General features: G+C 38.7%; 1 protein-coding gene and 1 long non-coding RNA gene across 4 annotated transcripts in view; one reads left to right on the top strand and one right to left on the bottom strand.

The window, feature by feature from the left end:
• Positions 1–9548, top strand: part of LOC125271561 — a 33413-nt gene extending 23865 nt beyond the window's left edge. The window contains exons 2-3 of the long non-coding RNA XR_007185657.1: positions 2986–2988; positions 9491–9548. This is a non-coding gene — a long non-coding RNA (uncharacterized LOC125271561). The remainder of the gene's footprint in view (positions 1–2985; positions 2989–9490) is intronic.
• Positions 1–16773, bottom strand: part of LOC125271558 (NACHT, LRR and PYD domains-containing protein 12-like) — a 60777-nt gene that overhangs the window by 32767 nt on the left and 11237 nt on the right. For all 3 annotated transcript variants that reach the window (XM_048195613.1, XM_048195611.1, XM_048195614.1), the window contains exons 3-13: positions 15920–16018; positions 15657–15826; positions 10223–10336; positions 8165–10033; positions 6623–6796; positions 6366–6539; positions 6107–6280; positions 4401–4574; positions 4130–4297; positions 2044–2090; positions 1384–1960 (exon numbers count right to left, since the gene is read on the bottom strand). In XM_048195613.1, the coding sequence (XP_048051570.1) occupies positions 1384–1960; positions 2044–2090; positions 4130–4297; positions 4401–4574; positions 6107–6280; positions 6366–6539; positions 6623–6796; positions 8165–10033; positions 10223–10336; positions 15657–15775 (3590 nt within the window). In that variant the 5' untranslated portion in view covers positions 15776–15826; positions 15920–16018. The remainder of the gene's footprint in view (positions 1–1383; positions 1961–2043; positions 2091–4129; positions 4298–4400; positions 4575–6106; positions 6281–6365; positions 6540–6622; positions 6797–8164; positions 10034–10222; positions 10337–15656; positions 15827–15919; positions 16019–16773) is intronic.

Below are 16773 nucleotides of genomic sequence, written 5' to 3'. Positions count from 1 at the left end.
GTACCACAAAAAAGTGGAAGCAATTGGGAACAACAGCAACTCAACCATGAAGTGGTAGGAACACTTCCTATAACACCAGATGTACTCGTTACATCAGAAAAAGAATGGCATCTACGCTAATATTAGTCTTTCTGTTTATCCCGAGGTTTACCGTAGTCAACCGGATCCGGGCCGTATCCAGCTGAGACCAAGGACCGGTGCCATAACACGACCACAACGCAGCCCTGAAGTATCAGCAGAGATCGAGTCAACTAGATCATCCATTGTGAAGACATCATCAACACGACAGCCAGTGCTACAGTTCCTCAACTGACCGCCCATCCCGGCGTGATAAATACGATCCTCAACTGGACACGACCACAACGCAGCCCTGAAGTATCAGCAGAGATGGAGTCAACTGGATCATCCATTGTGAAGGCCTCATCGACACGACAGCCAGTAGCACAGTTCCTCAACAGACCGTCCATACCGGCGTGATGAATACGATCCTCAACTGGATGGAACTGAAATAAATACTTTGATTGCTGCGATCCTATCAGACTTATGATAGCAACCTGATTGTAACAAAGCACTGTTCGCCAGAGGAGAACTGGCCCCCCGACTAAGGTGTCTCCCAAGGTTTTTTTCTCCATCTTAACACCTATTTGCCACTTGTTTGCCACCTGATGTCACCTGATGGAGTTTGGGTTCCTTGCCGCTGTCGCCTTTGGCTTGCTTAGTTGGGGACACTTGACATTTGATATTCAATAGTATTCTTGACATTTATTCAACAGTGCTTTGATCTGCCTGCATTGACACTATTATTTAAGAGCTGCTGTGCAGCCAAATTATGTACCAGTTATCAATGTAAAGCTGCTTTGACACAATCTGCATTGTAAAAAGCGCTATATAAATAAAGGTGACTTGACTTGACTTGACGTAAAATCACAGAGCGGGGTGAGCGCATGCTTAGGAAATAGACCCAATAGTAGCTACAGACCTGATAGTACACCTTTGGGATGAATTAGAGCGGAGACTGTGAGCCAGGCCTTCTCATCAACATCACTGCCTGACCTCACAAATGCGCCTCTAGAAGAATGTCGAAAAATTCCCATAAACACACTCCTAAACCTTGTGGAAAGCCTTCCCAGAAGAGTTGAGGCTGTTATAACTGCAAAGGGTGGGCCAACACCATATTAAACCCTAAGGATTAAGAATGTGATGTCATTCAAATTAATGTGCGCATACAGGCAGGCATCCCAAAACTTTTGCCAATATTGTGTATATGGGCATATCGGGTATCAGCAAAAATCCAATATCATGCATCCCTAGTGTTTAGTGATGAATGAAGAACAGAGAATTGAACTATTAGTCCTTCACTAAGACACAGTATATTTCACTCACCCGGTTGTGTGTGTATCACTGTTGTTTCTCACAGGAGGCTGTTTAATGTCACACAGACACACTGAGGATTTATAATAATCAACTCTAAATCCAGCATAGAGGGGTTCAGTGAATGTGGTGTTGAATGTGTGTAAGTGTGTGAGTGTGTGTGTGTCAGAGACGGTGTAGAAGGACAGAGTCCTGGCCGACACGTCCACATACACTCCTACTCTAGTAGAAGATGAACGGTCGACAGGTATATAAGTGCCGTTTGTATTGTGACGGACATAGAAATTAGTATTAAAGCAGTCCAGACTCCAGGATTTGTCATTGTATCCAAACATACAGTCTTCCATCAATCCTTTCCTGCTGATTCCTTTATATGACACTGATATAACAGCACCTCTGCTCCATTCAACCTCCCAGTAACAGCGTCCAGGCAGACTCTCTCCACACAGAACCTGAAAATACTCATCAAATCTCTCTGGATGATCAGGATATGGCTGCTTTGTTCTCATATTTGTGATCTTCCTGTTCTCATCAGAGAGAATGAGTTCAGTGTGTGCTGTGTTTGGATCCAGTGTGAGATCACAGGCCCCTGAACACAAGACGACAAGAAATAATTCATTAAATGAGACAAATCAACAACAAAACACTATATGATTGCGAGTGTAGACCTACATTTTTGTGGTCCTGCTGTAATTCTGAACTCGCTACAATGATCCACACTATAAAACAAACAAGATTCATATTAATTTTCTAAAGGTCAGTCAAACAAAGAAACACATACAAAATCTATTATGACACAAACTTTGTTCACAAAAAATTATCAATCATTTAGTCTGATGTTGTTCCAAAACTGTTTGAATTTTTTGTGGAACATATAAGACCAAAAAAAATTAAAAACAAAATTTAACATGGCACACTGCAGTTAAAATGTCATGGACAATTTCTTTCAACATCAATACCAGCGACACTTGTCCCGATGCGCCGATGGGAGTGGCAAGTTTTGCGCGTGATCTACTGTTGACATGCAAATGATAGAACACAGTCGCAGTCGAATCATTTACATTATGACCAACGCAATCTAATAAGAGCAGCACAAATGAGAGTTGGGCCACAAATAAGCAGAGCTGATGCTCTCATCATGTGTGGGTCGACACAGGCGCAACTTGTTACATGTAATCTGACAAACATGTACACGTATATAATACCGTTTGTCAAACCATGCTGGCCTATATATAAACAACATCAGCATTGTGTGACTGTTTAGTGTATATTAGCGCTACCTGTGGATGTCAATTTCTGTAGCCACTCCGCAGTCTGAGGTCTTTTGCTTTTGACTACGGGTGAATCTCAGTTGTCACTGATCATTGTCATTTGGAACATTGTGCTAAGGTAAGAAGATTGTTTTGAACAATGGCTATATTTGCGCAAAAATTGATTTTGGAATCATTTAAATTGGGAGCATCCACTGTAAGTAATGATGTTGGATGCATTAAAAAGCTAAGGTTTAAGTTTAAAATGATACCCACTGTCAATGGTTGCTTAGTAATTTGATTATGAATTTTTTTAGCGGGGAGGGGGGAGGGGTGTCACGCCCGCGGTACACTTTGTGCTTAGGGGGTTAATAAAGGCCTTTTGACATGAAGCGATGCATTTTTGTTTAAAAAAATAAATTTTTAAAACTTTATAAATTCAAATAACTAGGAGTGTCATAAGCTTAGACGCCTCTCATGGTTCAAAGAAATAGGGCTGAGCAACAAACTCAAGCTCCTCTTCTCTTATATTAAAATCCTATGACATTTCTCTTTAAAATTTCTCCCTTTAGACTTCTAATTTCTGACCGGTGTTTTGTTTTGCTCTCTCCTCTGCACCTCAGCTTTTGTCATTGTGTTCTGGTCAGAGTTACTGGTTGCTCAAACATAATGAAAAAAACAGCAATACTGTGAAATATTATTACAGTTTAAAATAATGGTTTTCTATTTTAATATACATTAAAATATAATGTATTTCTGTGATATGCAAAGTGTCTAAACATTCATGTTACCTCTATGGCATTTCATATACATCATTAAAAAGATCTAAGACTCAAGCTTCACATTTTGACCTCTTTTTTACTCTTAAAATCTTATAGTGACCGTAATTTGTTAATATGCGTCAGGAGTCATTACTTTTGACAAAACAACATCCATCTGGGTTTTGAATTTAAAAGCATGCACATTTGGAGAAATATTGATGAATTCTCATATGTTTGTCAATTTTCTATACAGAGGAGTAATATTTATTTAATATTTATTGTCATCACTATGAGCGCTGGACACTCTGATGTACTGATTTTCAATTCATACTTGCAGCCAGAGGGCACTCTGTGCACATTTAGTCCACAAATGACTCGTAATGAAGAACAGGCATACCATTTGACATTCCAGAAACTAACAGAGGCTTCCAAAGATCGCTATAACCACGGCTATAACATGCAGATAGACACTTTTGAAGATAACAAATACACGATTACAATTATGTATACATGTATTGCCTCAGAATTTGTGTCTGAATAGTGCATGAGATCCATGGGCGTGGCCATATCAGCGGATAAATAGCTGACTCGCAAATGACTTTAATCCCTCTCTTTTTCATTCAGACTACATAAACAGAATTTTTGAATGACTACATTCAAATGGGAGTAACCAACATATGATCAGATCACCTGAGGCAGATCTTAATACCAGGTGTTAATAACCAGCCCTCTTATTGACCCACATACTTGAGTATCTGCAGTGAGCAATCCTTCAATTTGTCAGAGAGCAGCTTCACTCCTGAATCTCCTGGGTGATTGTAGCTTAGATCCAGCTCTCTCAGGTGTGAGGGGTTTGAACTCAGAGCTGAAGACACATAACCACAGCCTTCCTCTGTCACCATACAGCCAGACAACCTACAGACACACACAAACACACACACACACACAAATCACCAACAAAACGATATCAACATTATAATCTGCAGACTGTAAATAATTTCTCATGTGTTCTTAATACTTCAGTTTCTGCAGCTGACAGTTTGGACTCTTCAGTCCTTCAGAAATAATCTTCACTCCTGAATCCTGCAGGTCATTGCTGCTCAGGTCTAGCTCTCTCAGGTGTGAGGGGTTTGAACTCAAAGCTGAAGACATATAACCACAGCCTCCCTCTGTCATCATACAGCCAGACAACCTACAGACACAAACAGATCATCTAGAGACAGACATCAACATTAAGACCCGCAGACTGTAAATTATCTGTCATATGTTTGGGGCCCTGGCAAAGATTTGACATACCCATTGTGCTTTTTTCATCGTTTTTATGGCAAAAAGTCAGATTACACTGTATTCAGCACAAACTGGGCTACAATATTATGTGAGCAACATGTATGTACATGTTTGTATTTAGGAGAAAAAAAATGTTATGTTAGGGACGCTCCAATTTTTTGTCTCCGATACCGATAGCTGGGTTTCAGTCAGTGGTGTAGTCTAGTTTTTTGTAGTGAGTATACTGTGACTTTTCCCTCCCAGCCTCATACTTACCTGTCCCAGAGCGACACCCCATAAGCACCTCCGCACTCACTAATGCATGTAGTATGCATCTGATCTAGGCTATATGTAATTGAGAGACTTGAAAGTCTTTAATAGCCAATGGCATTTACAGCTGAAGAGATTGGTTTTCTACTGTTTAGTATCAATCACCATCTAACTCAGCCACTTAAGATAGCCTTAGATGTCATTTGAATATGGTCCCTGGAACATATTTTATCAGCTGGCAAGATTCAATGCACATTTAAGAGTGAACGTTGCAACTATTTTTACCCTCTAAAAAAATGCTTGGTTAAAAACAACCCAAGTTGGGTTGAAAAGTCTGCCATCATAGTTATGCATTTCAGGCTGCCGCTTCTCTTGAACTACAGCAATTAAAGAGTGCTAAAACAGTATTTATGTTAAGTAAAATGGGCAAAATATGAAACTTGAGACTTGGATATTATTGGATGGTTATGTATCCTCGTGCTTTAAGTGGGTCTACGTAAATCCTTGAACATTCCTATTGGATATACGGCATATACATGTGTATCACATAGACTACATCACTGGTTTCAGTATTGGCCGTTACAAGTATAACAAAACTGAATCATCTTATATAGAGAGTTTCACCATGTTGACTGTTGTAACTGAACACGACATGCAGTTTGAATGCTTAATGGAGAATCACTGACAGAAACAGCGGAAGGAAGCATTTGCGTGAATCTTCAGAAAACTAGTGCACAACATCTTTATGGTGCTTTTTAATGTTTTGTAGGGTTTAACAACAACGCAGAATAGTATCAAATCAAATCAAAGACTGTTTGTAGAGCACTTTATAAAAACAAAAATTCTTTACCAAAGTGCTGTACAAGCATAATCAGAATAAAATAATTTACACATAAAAATAAAAACATTAAACAATAACCAAATCATAAAACATAAAAGCAGCTCTCATTCTTAGTTAAACGCCAGAGTTTAAAAGTAGGTTTTAAGATTTGCTTTAAAAACAAAGTGTTTGGGCCTGCCTAACATGTAGAGCAGGGGTGTCTAACCCTGCTCCTGGACAGCTACCGTTCTGCATATTTCAGAGTCTGCATTTTTTTAAAAGGGTTGATAAAAACAACACAAAACATATATAAAACTTAAAGCAGCAGAAATGTGCTGGTGCGTTTGTTGACCCCAGAGGGTTAATACCTTAGTATGTGCAGCTGACAGTTTGGGCTTATCAGTCCATTAGAAATAATCTTCACTCCTAAATCCTGCAGGTCATTGTTACTCAGATCCAGTTCTCTCAGATATGAGGGGTTTGAAATCAAAACTGAAGACACAAAACCACAGCCTTTCTCTGTCATCATACAGCCAGACAACCTACAGACACACACAGATCATTTACAGACACACATCCACATTATAATCGACAGACTACAAATAATCTCTCATATGTTCTAAATACCTCAGTGTGTGCAGCCGACAGTTTGGGCTTGTCAGTCCATCAGAAATAATCTTCACTCCTGAATCCTGCAGGTCATTGTTACTCAGCTCAATCTCTCTCAGGCGTGATGGATTTGAACTCAGAGCTGAAGACACATAACCACAGCCTTCCTCTGTCATCATACAGCCAGACAACCTACAGACACACACAGATCATCTACAGACACACATTAACATTATGGCTGGCAGACTGTAAATAATCTCTCATATTTTTAATACCTCAGTATCTGCAGCTGACAGTTTGGACTCTTCAGTACATCAGAGAGCAGCTTCACTCCTGAATCCTGCAGGTAATTGTTACTCAGATCCAGCTCTCTCAGGACACAGTTTGAGGATTGAAGAGCTGATGTCATAATTTCACAATCCTGACCAGTGATATTACAGCCAGTAAGGCTAACAGAGATTAAATACAGCACAAGTTGGGGTTAATGGTTATTTTCCTTAAAGTGGCAACAGTGGCCCCTTAAAAACTAGAAAGAAACTGGATGAGTAAATAATTGACAATACAAAAATAAAATGGTCAAATATTGTGAAAATATGTGGTCAAATAGCATATAATCAACAATTTAGCACTTACATTTAAAAATGCTCTCCACACTAGTGTTTTCCAAAAATTGTCTACACTGAATCATCTAAAATGCTTAAATTCCTCAACAGTGCCTTATATTAGGGTTGGACAATTAATCGAAAAATAATCTAAACCAAAATTCAGAACCTCTAACAAACGTAGATTCCATCGTACATTCATTTACATGATAAAGGATTCACAACCTAGGAAGCTAGGAGTAGATTGAGATGCAGGGTATGTGTGGGAAACACTGTGAATAAGTTGGTTGTGTTGCAAGTCTTGTTTTTCACTGTCCGGTGACATATTTTACAGATTGTTTTAATCTGCGCCTGGTTGCTTTTCAAATAACCAATGACTTTGTTCTTTGACGTGAACGTTAAAAGCTGCAGGCTGATTGGCTATTGTCGCATATTTCTGCTGTATGATTGGCTCTTATATTAATCCATATTGAGTAAAAATGCCTAGAGCTTATCATCATTATCAACATATTTTATCGTGATTCGATATTATACCGTTTATAGGCACAACCCTAACTGAGAGGAGCACAAACTCGTTGTCAAACTGTCCTGTGATTTATCACTAAAGTAGCTTAGAAACTCAAAAGGTATTTTAGCATATATTTTTCTACTTTTGAAGTAACTATTTACAACCCACAGCTTCAAAATTAATAGAGAGATGGTATGACTAATTCTCACATGCAATCGCTCTCATTACATACTAGTACTGTGCTAATTTATCATTATCTGATTTACAACAAGTAGAAATCCGTAAGAAATGTTACGAACCATAGATAAAATAACAGCTGAAAGTGTGCTGTTATGTCATATTACTCTTTCAATAGGAAAAAATATCCCACCTTTAATAGTCAAGCATATTTACAGAACAAATCCTGTAAGTGAACTATGAGGGCAAAAAAAGGAAAGAAAAAAAATAATCATTCATTAATCGTAATCTAGGTAAAATGTTCAATTAACCAAGTTCCTGTACAGCAGCAGCAATAATCAACAGCAGCAACAATTCAGCAGCAGCGTGGCGAATCTATTCCATCAAGACCAAATACATTAACATTGTTATATCCATTATCATGGATACAACCAAAAGTTGTCATGATAGAAATTATATATATATTATTGAAAAAGATATTAGATTCATTATTAATCATGATTTGTCAGTTGTTAATAATTAACACTCACAGAGCTTTTCTGCAGTTGATCAGAGCTGGTATCAGTCTTCTTCTACCCTCATCTGATGTGTTGTATTTCGTGGCATCCAGTTCATCCAGAACCTCCTCTGACATCTGAATCATGTAGGAGATTGTTGAGCACTGAGCAGGAGAGAGTTTCTCCTCTGAATATTTGTCTAATTTCACAAACTCCTGAATGTCTCTGGACAGAGTCTGATCTTTCATTTCCAGCAGACAGAGAAACAGATTCATGGATGTATCGGCTGATAGATGATAACGATTCAATTTATCTTTGATCTTGCCTTTAATGTATTGTGTGGTTTTCCTGATGCTCTCTGAGCTGTTCTCTGTGTGTGTCAGAAGATCCTGTAAGAGTCTCTGATTTGACTCCAGTGAGATGCCCAGCAGGAACCGCAGAAACAGATCCAGGTGTCCATTCTTACACCAGAGGGCTTCATCTACTGCTGATCTTAGTAGATCATCCAGAGAGGCTTGATTCAATATATAATATCTGAATTCATGCAGTGGCTCTTTGTTCTTGACCACATGTGAGTAAAACACATAGAAAGCAGCAAGAAACTCCTGGACACTCAGATGAATAAAGCTGTAGACTTTTCTCTGAAGAATCAAAGATTCCTCCTTAAAGATCTCAGTGCAAATCCCAGAATACACTGAGGCGTCAGTGACGTCTATGCCACTCTCTCTCAGGTCCTCCTCATAGAACATCACATTGCCCTTCATCAGCTGCTTGAAAGCCACTTCAGCAAGTTTCACAATCACTTCTCTGTTGGACTTGAGAAGTTCTTTTGTTTTTTTCTCTTCATACTTCTGATTCCTCATGTTGATCTGAATCAGCAGGAAGTGGATGTACATTTCTGTCAGAGTTTGAGGGATTTCTGCACTCAGATCTTCATTCAGGAGCTTCTGAAGCACAGTGGATGAGATCCAGCAGAAGACGGGTATGTGGCACATGATGTGGAGGCTTCTTGCTCTTCTGATGTGTGAGATGATTCTGCTGGCTTGATGCTCGTCACTGATTCTCTTCCTGAAATATTCCTCCTTCTGAGGCTCATTGAATCCCTGAATCTCTGTCAGACGGTTGATGTATTTGGAGGGGATCTGACTGGCTGCTGCTGGTCTGGAGGTGATCCAGATGAGAGCATTGGGAAGCAGATCTCCTTTCATGAGGTTTGACATCAACACACCCACTGATGAAGTCTCAGTCACACCAGAAACTTTCTGAACATCTGAAAATTCATCTGAAAACTCTGTGATTCTGCTTTCATCCAGACCATCAAAGATGAACACAACTTTACTCTCCTCATAAATCTTTGAGTCCAGATCTTGAAGTTCAGGATGAAAGTCCAGCAGAAGTCTGTGAAGACTGTACTGATGATCTTGGATCAAGTTCAGCTCTCGATATGGAAGCACAAACATGAAATCTACATCCTGATTGTCTTTTCCCTCGGCCCAGTCAAGAATGAACTTCTGCACAGAGACGGTTTTTCCAATTCCAGCGATGCCTTTAGTTAGAACAGTCTTGATTTGGTCTTTCTCCTCACATCCTGGTTCAGGTGAGGCTTTAAAGATGTCATTGCAGTAGATTGGAGTTTCTTGTGAGTGTTGTGTTCTTGCTTTTTTCTCCATCAGTAAAACCTCATGTTCTTCATTCACTCCTTCACTCTCTCCCTCTATGATGTAGAGCTGTGTGTAGATCCTGTTCAGGAGGGTTTCATTCTCCTTGAGTTTCAGTCCCTCAAATAATCTCTCATACTTGTTCTTCATGCTGGTTTTGTGTCGGTCTTTGACTCTCTGCAGCTCATCAATTACTGATTGAGGAGAATCATGGTCTCCAGTCTGATCATCTCCATACACAGTGCTGAAGGGAAAAAAAACAGATGGTAAAAAAGTGTAAATCATTACAGATAGAAGTTTTGTATTTTTCATATATTTGATGTCTTATATCTTGATTTAGAGATCAAAGTTCATTTTTCATCATTGAAATAATTGTCCATAGATTTGAGGTAGCTATAATTTAATCATCCACTAGCTACATGTTCACACTCACATTGGGTCAGAGGTCACTGGTTCATCACTGAGATCAGGAGAATGATGCAGTGATTTGTCACTCTTCAGGAACACACAGCTGGGCTCTGGAGATGAAGCTCTCTGACTCCCTCTGCTGGAGATACAAAGAAAACATACATCAGTAACTCAGCCAGAACAATGCAGTCACTTGAGTGCTTTGATATGCAGTTGTAGCAGAAAAAAAAGGTGCTTGATGTTGTGAACTAAATGTACAGAGGACATCACCCTTTCAAACCCTTTCGACTTTAAAGACGTGAACAGAAACTCATCAGGCACATGCACTGAACTATTTCAGAAATCAGTTTGAGTTGGTGCTGGCATTATTAGTGATAATGATGCATATGACAGCACACAATGCAGTTTTTACCCACTGGGATCAGCAGAGGCACCATTACTTGCATTTTTTTCCTGATAATGGTGAAAAGAAATTAAAATACTCATTTTTTGTCATTCAGAAATAAGTTATACATCATTCGAAACTGTAAGTGGTCTACTTTTATGTGTATACACTGACAATAACAACAAAACTTTGTGCTTTTTTAAAATAAAGAAAACAATCAGGGTGAGCTTTCTGCCATCTCAGTCTCTGTGAACTTTCTGAAACGTTTAAAACACGTTTAAAACTGAAACTCAGTGAATACTTGCCACACAGACATGAGAGATATGTCTTTAGAAAGCTTAACACCCACACCCACTTCCCACCATATATTCCAGCTATATCTGCTATAGAAATCAGATTTCATCTCCTTCAGCAACAATCTTCTTTCTTCACTTGACACTCTTTGATGAAGCTTCTCAATGTCGAACGAGCCCTGCAGTGGAATGAGCGATTCCTGCAAGCAAGCAGTCCGGCTCCAGCAGCCTGCTTATCAGCTCTCCCATCGAGCTGTTTCAGTGCTGCACAGAGGTCTCTTGTTTCCCTGCGGCTATCCAGTGATTTACTGTGCTCTCCGCCGACTCTGCGGCTGAGAATATGCTCCTGCTAGTATCTGGTGAGTATAGCAGAGCTTAATTCTCTAAAAGAGCATCTTTTAGCCATCATTCATTTCAAAACGCAGCACATCTGAGCATGTCGCTTGCTGGGCCCACCCCACAAGAAGCATTCATTGAGGACGAGTGCTCTCACAACAAGAGCAGCTCAGCGGTGCCTTCAGAGCTCAGCTGATTACAGCTCCGCTGGAATATGACATGATGTTCTCCCTTATGACTTCCCTCTGAAAGAGCATATTTTCACTGGAGTTTGTTAAAAATGCCGAAATTCTGAGCACGTTTTGCAATGTTTTTGTCAGGAGACAGGAGTAACAACTGCAGATTATGAGTTACCTGCGGTGAGTCCGACATAATGAATCCACTAACACGACACAGCGAATGCCGGTGGTAAACACCTGTGTTCCAATACTCCTGCACGAGTTTTGGGAGGCGTTCCCTCGAAATTAGCTGTGAAGGAGGGGGGTTGTTCTTACGCATGCGCTCATTTCAAAAACTCAGTAACAGTCTTTGGTTTCTCAGTCGACGAAAGATCCTCTTTAGGGGTGACCCTGAATAGTCGACGATTCGAATCTTCGATAGGAGGAGCCTGATTCGACTACCAATCTCACAGTCGAATCGTCGCAGAGGTGTTATGAGAAGAGATATGGGGGTGCTCAATATCTGATTGATTTTACATAGACATACCGGTTCTTTCCCAATAGGTTAATATACAGCCTATTATGTTAATACCATAAATAAAAATGTGAAAAGAAAGAAGCTTTTAATAAATATTTTTAATGTGCGTGAATAAATCCAACCACCCCTGTGACCGACTTAAGTTTCACTTCCATCATCCGTGACCGGCAGAGGAGCATCTTTGCAGCAGGGATTAAATCTTCAACAATGTCTTGGATAAAGTGTACAATTGGATGCACTTTGAAATGGTAAAAGATGATCCAAAAAACGTGTGACGCAAGTTGTGCCAACAGCTCATGTCCTAGAACTCAACAACGACAAACATTGCGGCGCGCTTCTGCTGGCCAACGAGCTGACTATAGCGCGCTATTTGAAAAGACTCCAACGGACACAGGCAGATTGCGTGAAAGACTGGATTTTTCTCTCTCAATCAGGTAGGGTAGCTACAAGTGATTTCAAACTATTTCAGCCGGATGTAATTTGATTTTTGGATGCTGTTAATGTTTAGCTAAAAAGACTGCCACTCCAGTTCAGCGTTTATTGTCTCTGCAGTTAAAAAGACAAAGTTGACAATTCTGGCTATACTTTCGTTATTTTAATAATTTATTTAATTTTAATTTATTTATTGATCACTCTGGGTTATCTAATTTAATTATTTGTGGCTTGTGTTTTGAATATATGTTCCCTGCACTTCAGGCATTTTGCAGTTTGACTCGATCATATTTCTGTTCTAATTCAATTCTGTAAATTAATGTTTGATAAAAAAATATATATAATTTTTTTTATTAAATGAATTTAATTTTTTGGTGCATCAATGTTGCACTATAGAGTTAAAGCTTGCTCGCACAGACAGTTTAGCCGATGTAATTTGATTTGTCAACATATGAAATGTATATCTGCAGTGTGGCTTTTCTGCAGTTATTTTTATATATATTTTAAGGTTTATTGATCCAAAATGTTTTTATTCGTTTTCTTCTATATCTTTGTGTGGTGTTCTGTACATCGTGATTGTGAATGTTTATCCACATTGCCTTTCATTTGTTTAAAAAAAGATAAAATCATTGTCAGTTTCGTCTATCACTTGACAGGCAGTTTGGTCGGTTTATTAGAAAGACGTTTCTCTGCTGTGTGTGAAAGAAAATAAAAGTTGTCTTAAGCCGCGCCCGCGGGTAGGCTATAGGCCTTAGTCCTACTTGATTTTCCGTGTCCCGCTCCATCTCCTGCACAGTTCAGCGCGCGGCCTTTTCAAAGTCCGTGCGCACTCTCTAGTGGACTGCTGTTTTTCACACTCAAATCACCCCCCCCAACCCCAACATATATGATTCGACTATCAATCGAATATAGGCAATCTGATTCGAATCGGATTCGACTATGTAAATCCGTAGTCGAGGACACCCCTAATCCTCTTTAGCACCTTTAAAGTTGTATAACCTAATAAATGGCTATTTAAACTTTATCTGTTATTATCAATGACAGTTGACAATGACAATTAAATATTCTGTTATTACAAAAAATTATGACAAAGTCATTTCAAAGTGCCATGCTTCCTGCTGCCAACAGGTGGTGCATTGACCGTAACTGAATATTGCCATGTAGATGTCATCAGGCCAGGGCAGCGTTTCCCAAAAGCATCGTAAGCTTAAGTTGATCTCAATGGAGCTACGATCACCTTAGGTTTACGATGCTTTTGGGAAACACTACCCAGGACAGTTATCAAACATGTGAAGTTTGGAGCAAATCGGATATTGTACACCTGACTTACAACAACTTCCTTTTTCGTGGTGTTAATCGCATACATTAGCATTTAGCCAAGTGTTGCAAGATTTAATGTGTTTCTAGTATGTTTGGTACTTCTTGGCATATTGAAATGTGTTCCTGGGAGTGAATTACAGTGAAAAGCATGCAATTTCCTGTTGCCAGGTGGCGCTATGACTAAATTAACACATGAAGTTTGGAGCAGATTGGACATAATATGCCTGAGTTACAACAACTTCCTGTTTCATGGCGAAACATCGAACTTTGTCAGGCTGCCACGGACACGTCCTTCAATGAAAACTCAAGATCTTCACAATTTAATTTAAGGCCATTAGATTAGACTGACCAAATATGACATTGATCTGATTAAAGCTCTAGGAGGAGTTTGTTAAAGTACAAGGTCTGGAAATGGCAAAAATTAAAAATAACTCACTTCCTGTTGGTTTTCAGATTTTGCTCCAGAGACTTTTTTGTAGGTATTGGGCTATTACACGTGTCTACTGAATTTCACACGAGGGGAACTTCACTGAAATATTGTAGGTGGCGCAATAGAGCTATTTTGCCACGCCCAATTGTGCAACCCATATAAGACGTAACTTTCACTTCTGACGCATATGCAAAGTTTCATGAGTTTTCGAGCATGTTTAGGCCCTAAAAAATGCGATTCATTTGGGAGAAGAAGAAAAAGCGGAATAATAATAATAAATGGAGCAATTCCAATAGGGTCCCCACACCATCGGTGGGCATCGGTGCTCAGGCCCTAATTAAAACATTTCTTTTTCCCCTGTTTTTTTCTGTGACTTCACCCTTGCAGGCTTGCTATTGGCTGATTCAGAGGCTGAGGGTGGCCATTTTGAGTTGACATCATTGTAGTCCTTAGTTCACAACACTTAAGTCAGCACTTAAGAATCAGTCTTATGCTTTACTAAAAGTAGCTTTTAGCTTCTTTATAAAAGTCTCCTACTCTTATAAAACTCCTACTCTTTATTAAGAATTTTTTGACACTTAAGTCAAAACTTAAGACTGTTCTTAAGAACATTTCTGATAAGTTTTATACATATGGGCCCTGACTTCTATGGCGGAGTGAGTCGCTTTATAGGCAGATGCCTACCACGGCAGGAAGTGCACCCATTGGTTCATATACTTATGCTGCATCGCCATAGGTTCATGCAGTTGCAGCTTGCCTAGCCAATTAGCTCACGCACAGCCCAGCTCAGCTTCTGGCTTGTGTTGTTGAATTTAAGCTTCAGAAAATGAGAAAAAGGAGTTTCCCCCGTAGCGTCTTTGACGCAGTACGTTTGTAACGGAGTATAATTTTCTGAAACATACATAACATGGTTTTAGTGCTCAATAATGCTCACATCTCATTATGTGTCACACCACACTATGTTTAAAAAAAATTTCACCTGCTATCAATCCTTTCAGTTACAATTTGACAAATTGTTTTCATATCTGATACACATTGTGTATGAAACAAAGTGTACTCTATTCTTCTCCCAGTTCACAGGCCACTTACTTTTATGTATTTCAGGGACAACTGATGTAAATCCAACAGACACTTTGGATTTGGATTGCGGTGCAAACTTATTGCATGTTATATTGACTAACATGATCATTATAAAGGTGTTTAAAAAACAAAACACACTTCCACACATTTGACAATCAGAATATATCATATAATTCATGATATAGTTAATAAGTTTATGAATATTTTGAATAAAAATGGAAAATACTGTCATCTGCATGATGTGTCACCAAAGACTGAATTAATAATTTCTAAAATAATGGTCGCCTAAAAAAAAACTCACGGTGGGGGCTCAGCTAGAGTATAGAGCTTTCTTTGCTGGAGAAGGACATTCCTGCATCTCCTAGACTTTACTGTTTCACCTTGAACTTTACTTTATTTCAGACGTTGTCCCACCTGAGCCTCATTTTGAATTTCAATATAGAAGGTGAAATCAGGCCATTGTCTGTAATACTGGATAGAGTCTCACCTGGGGTCAGAGGTCACTGCTTCATCACTGAGATCAGGAGGATGATGCAGTGGTTTGTCACTCTTCAGAGACACACAGTTGGGTTCTGGAGATGAAGATCTCGGAGTCTCCTGCATCATTTTAGATGCAACGTTCTCTATTTTCTTTATATTGAGGAACTGACACCTGGCCTGTATATAGAAATACATAAAACATGACAATAGATCCATAAACTCTTCTTTATAAATGCAAAAAAGACAATTTCACTGGGTAAAATAAATTACCTTTTCACTTTAACCGCAGTGTGAAACATTCCTCTGATTTAGTCAAACAATGTGTGTGATGGTCAGGCAAACATGACTCCTGTTGCTTTGCTAGTAAAACTAAAAAAATAAAGAGATGAGTTTATGTGAGTTCAGACTGCAGTAGCTTGAGTTCTTCCCCTCGTCCACATTTACACAGTAAAGAACAAACATTCTTAGGTTGATAATGCATGACATCGATGTTTCACCATTGATTATTTCTCATGAGGGCAGAATCCACATCCAATTTTATTTTTTTTATTTTATTTTTTGCAAAAACAAAAAACAAAAAACAAACAAACAAAAAAAAAAAACAGGCTTGAAAACTTCCAGCCATTCACCCATTAGCAAAATCTATGCAATGGAATATTTTAAACAAGATCTGCATATTTTGTGGGATTAAATGAAAAACTTTCTGTTATTGAAGACAATAAAAAAAAAAACCCACTCCTTTCCAAGTAAAAAATATTTATATGTATATATATGTGTGTGTGTTTGTGTGTATGTATGTATGTGTGTATATATATATATATATATATATATATATATATATATATATATATATATATATATATAATGATCATGAATTTCCTGCTGATGATTAAATATGCAAATAATGAAAATGAACGATTAAATTTAATTCTCTTTTGCTCATGTCACTTACAGTTTAAGTCTTAAGACACATTTTCACTTGGAATTATATGCAATTTTATAATAAAAATTCTTATAAAATAGGTATGGCGGCATTTAAATGCCATTAATAACCGAGCACACAACTGATGCTTGCGCGCGCAGTAAATCACTTCCGCGAGCTCATTTTAAACCCGCGCGCGCGC

This window comes from Megalobrama amblycephala, linkage group LG7 (genome assembly GCF_018812025.1).
Source record: "Megalobrama amblycephala isolate DHTTF-2021 linkage group LG7, ASM1881202v1, whole genome shotgun sequence".
Taxonomy (NCBI): Eukaryota; Metazoa; Chordata; class Actinopteri; order Cypriniformes; family Xenocyprididae; genus Megalobrama; species Megalobrama amblycephala.
The sequence above is the reverse complement of the archived record's forward strand: the minus strand, read 5'-3'. Positions and strand labels throughout refer to the sequence as shown.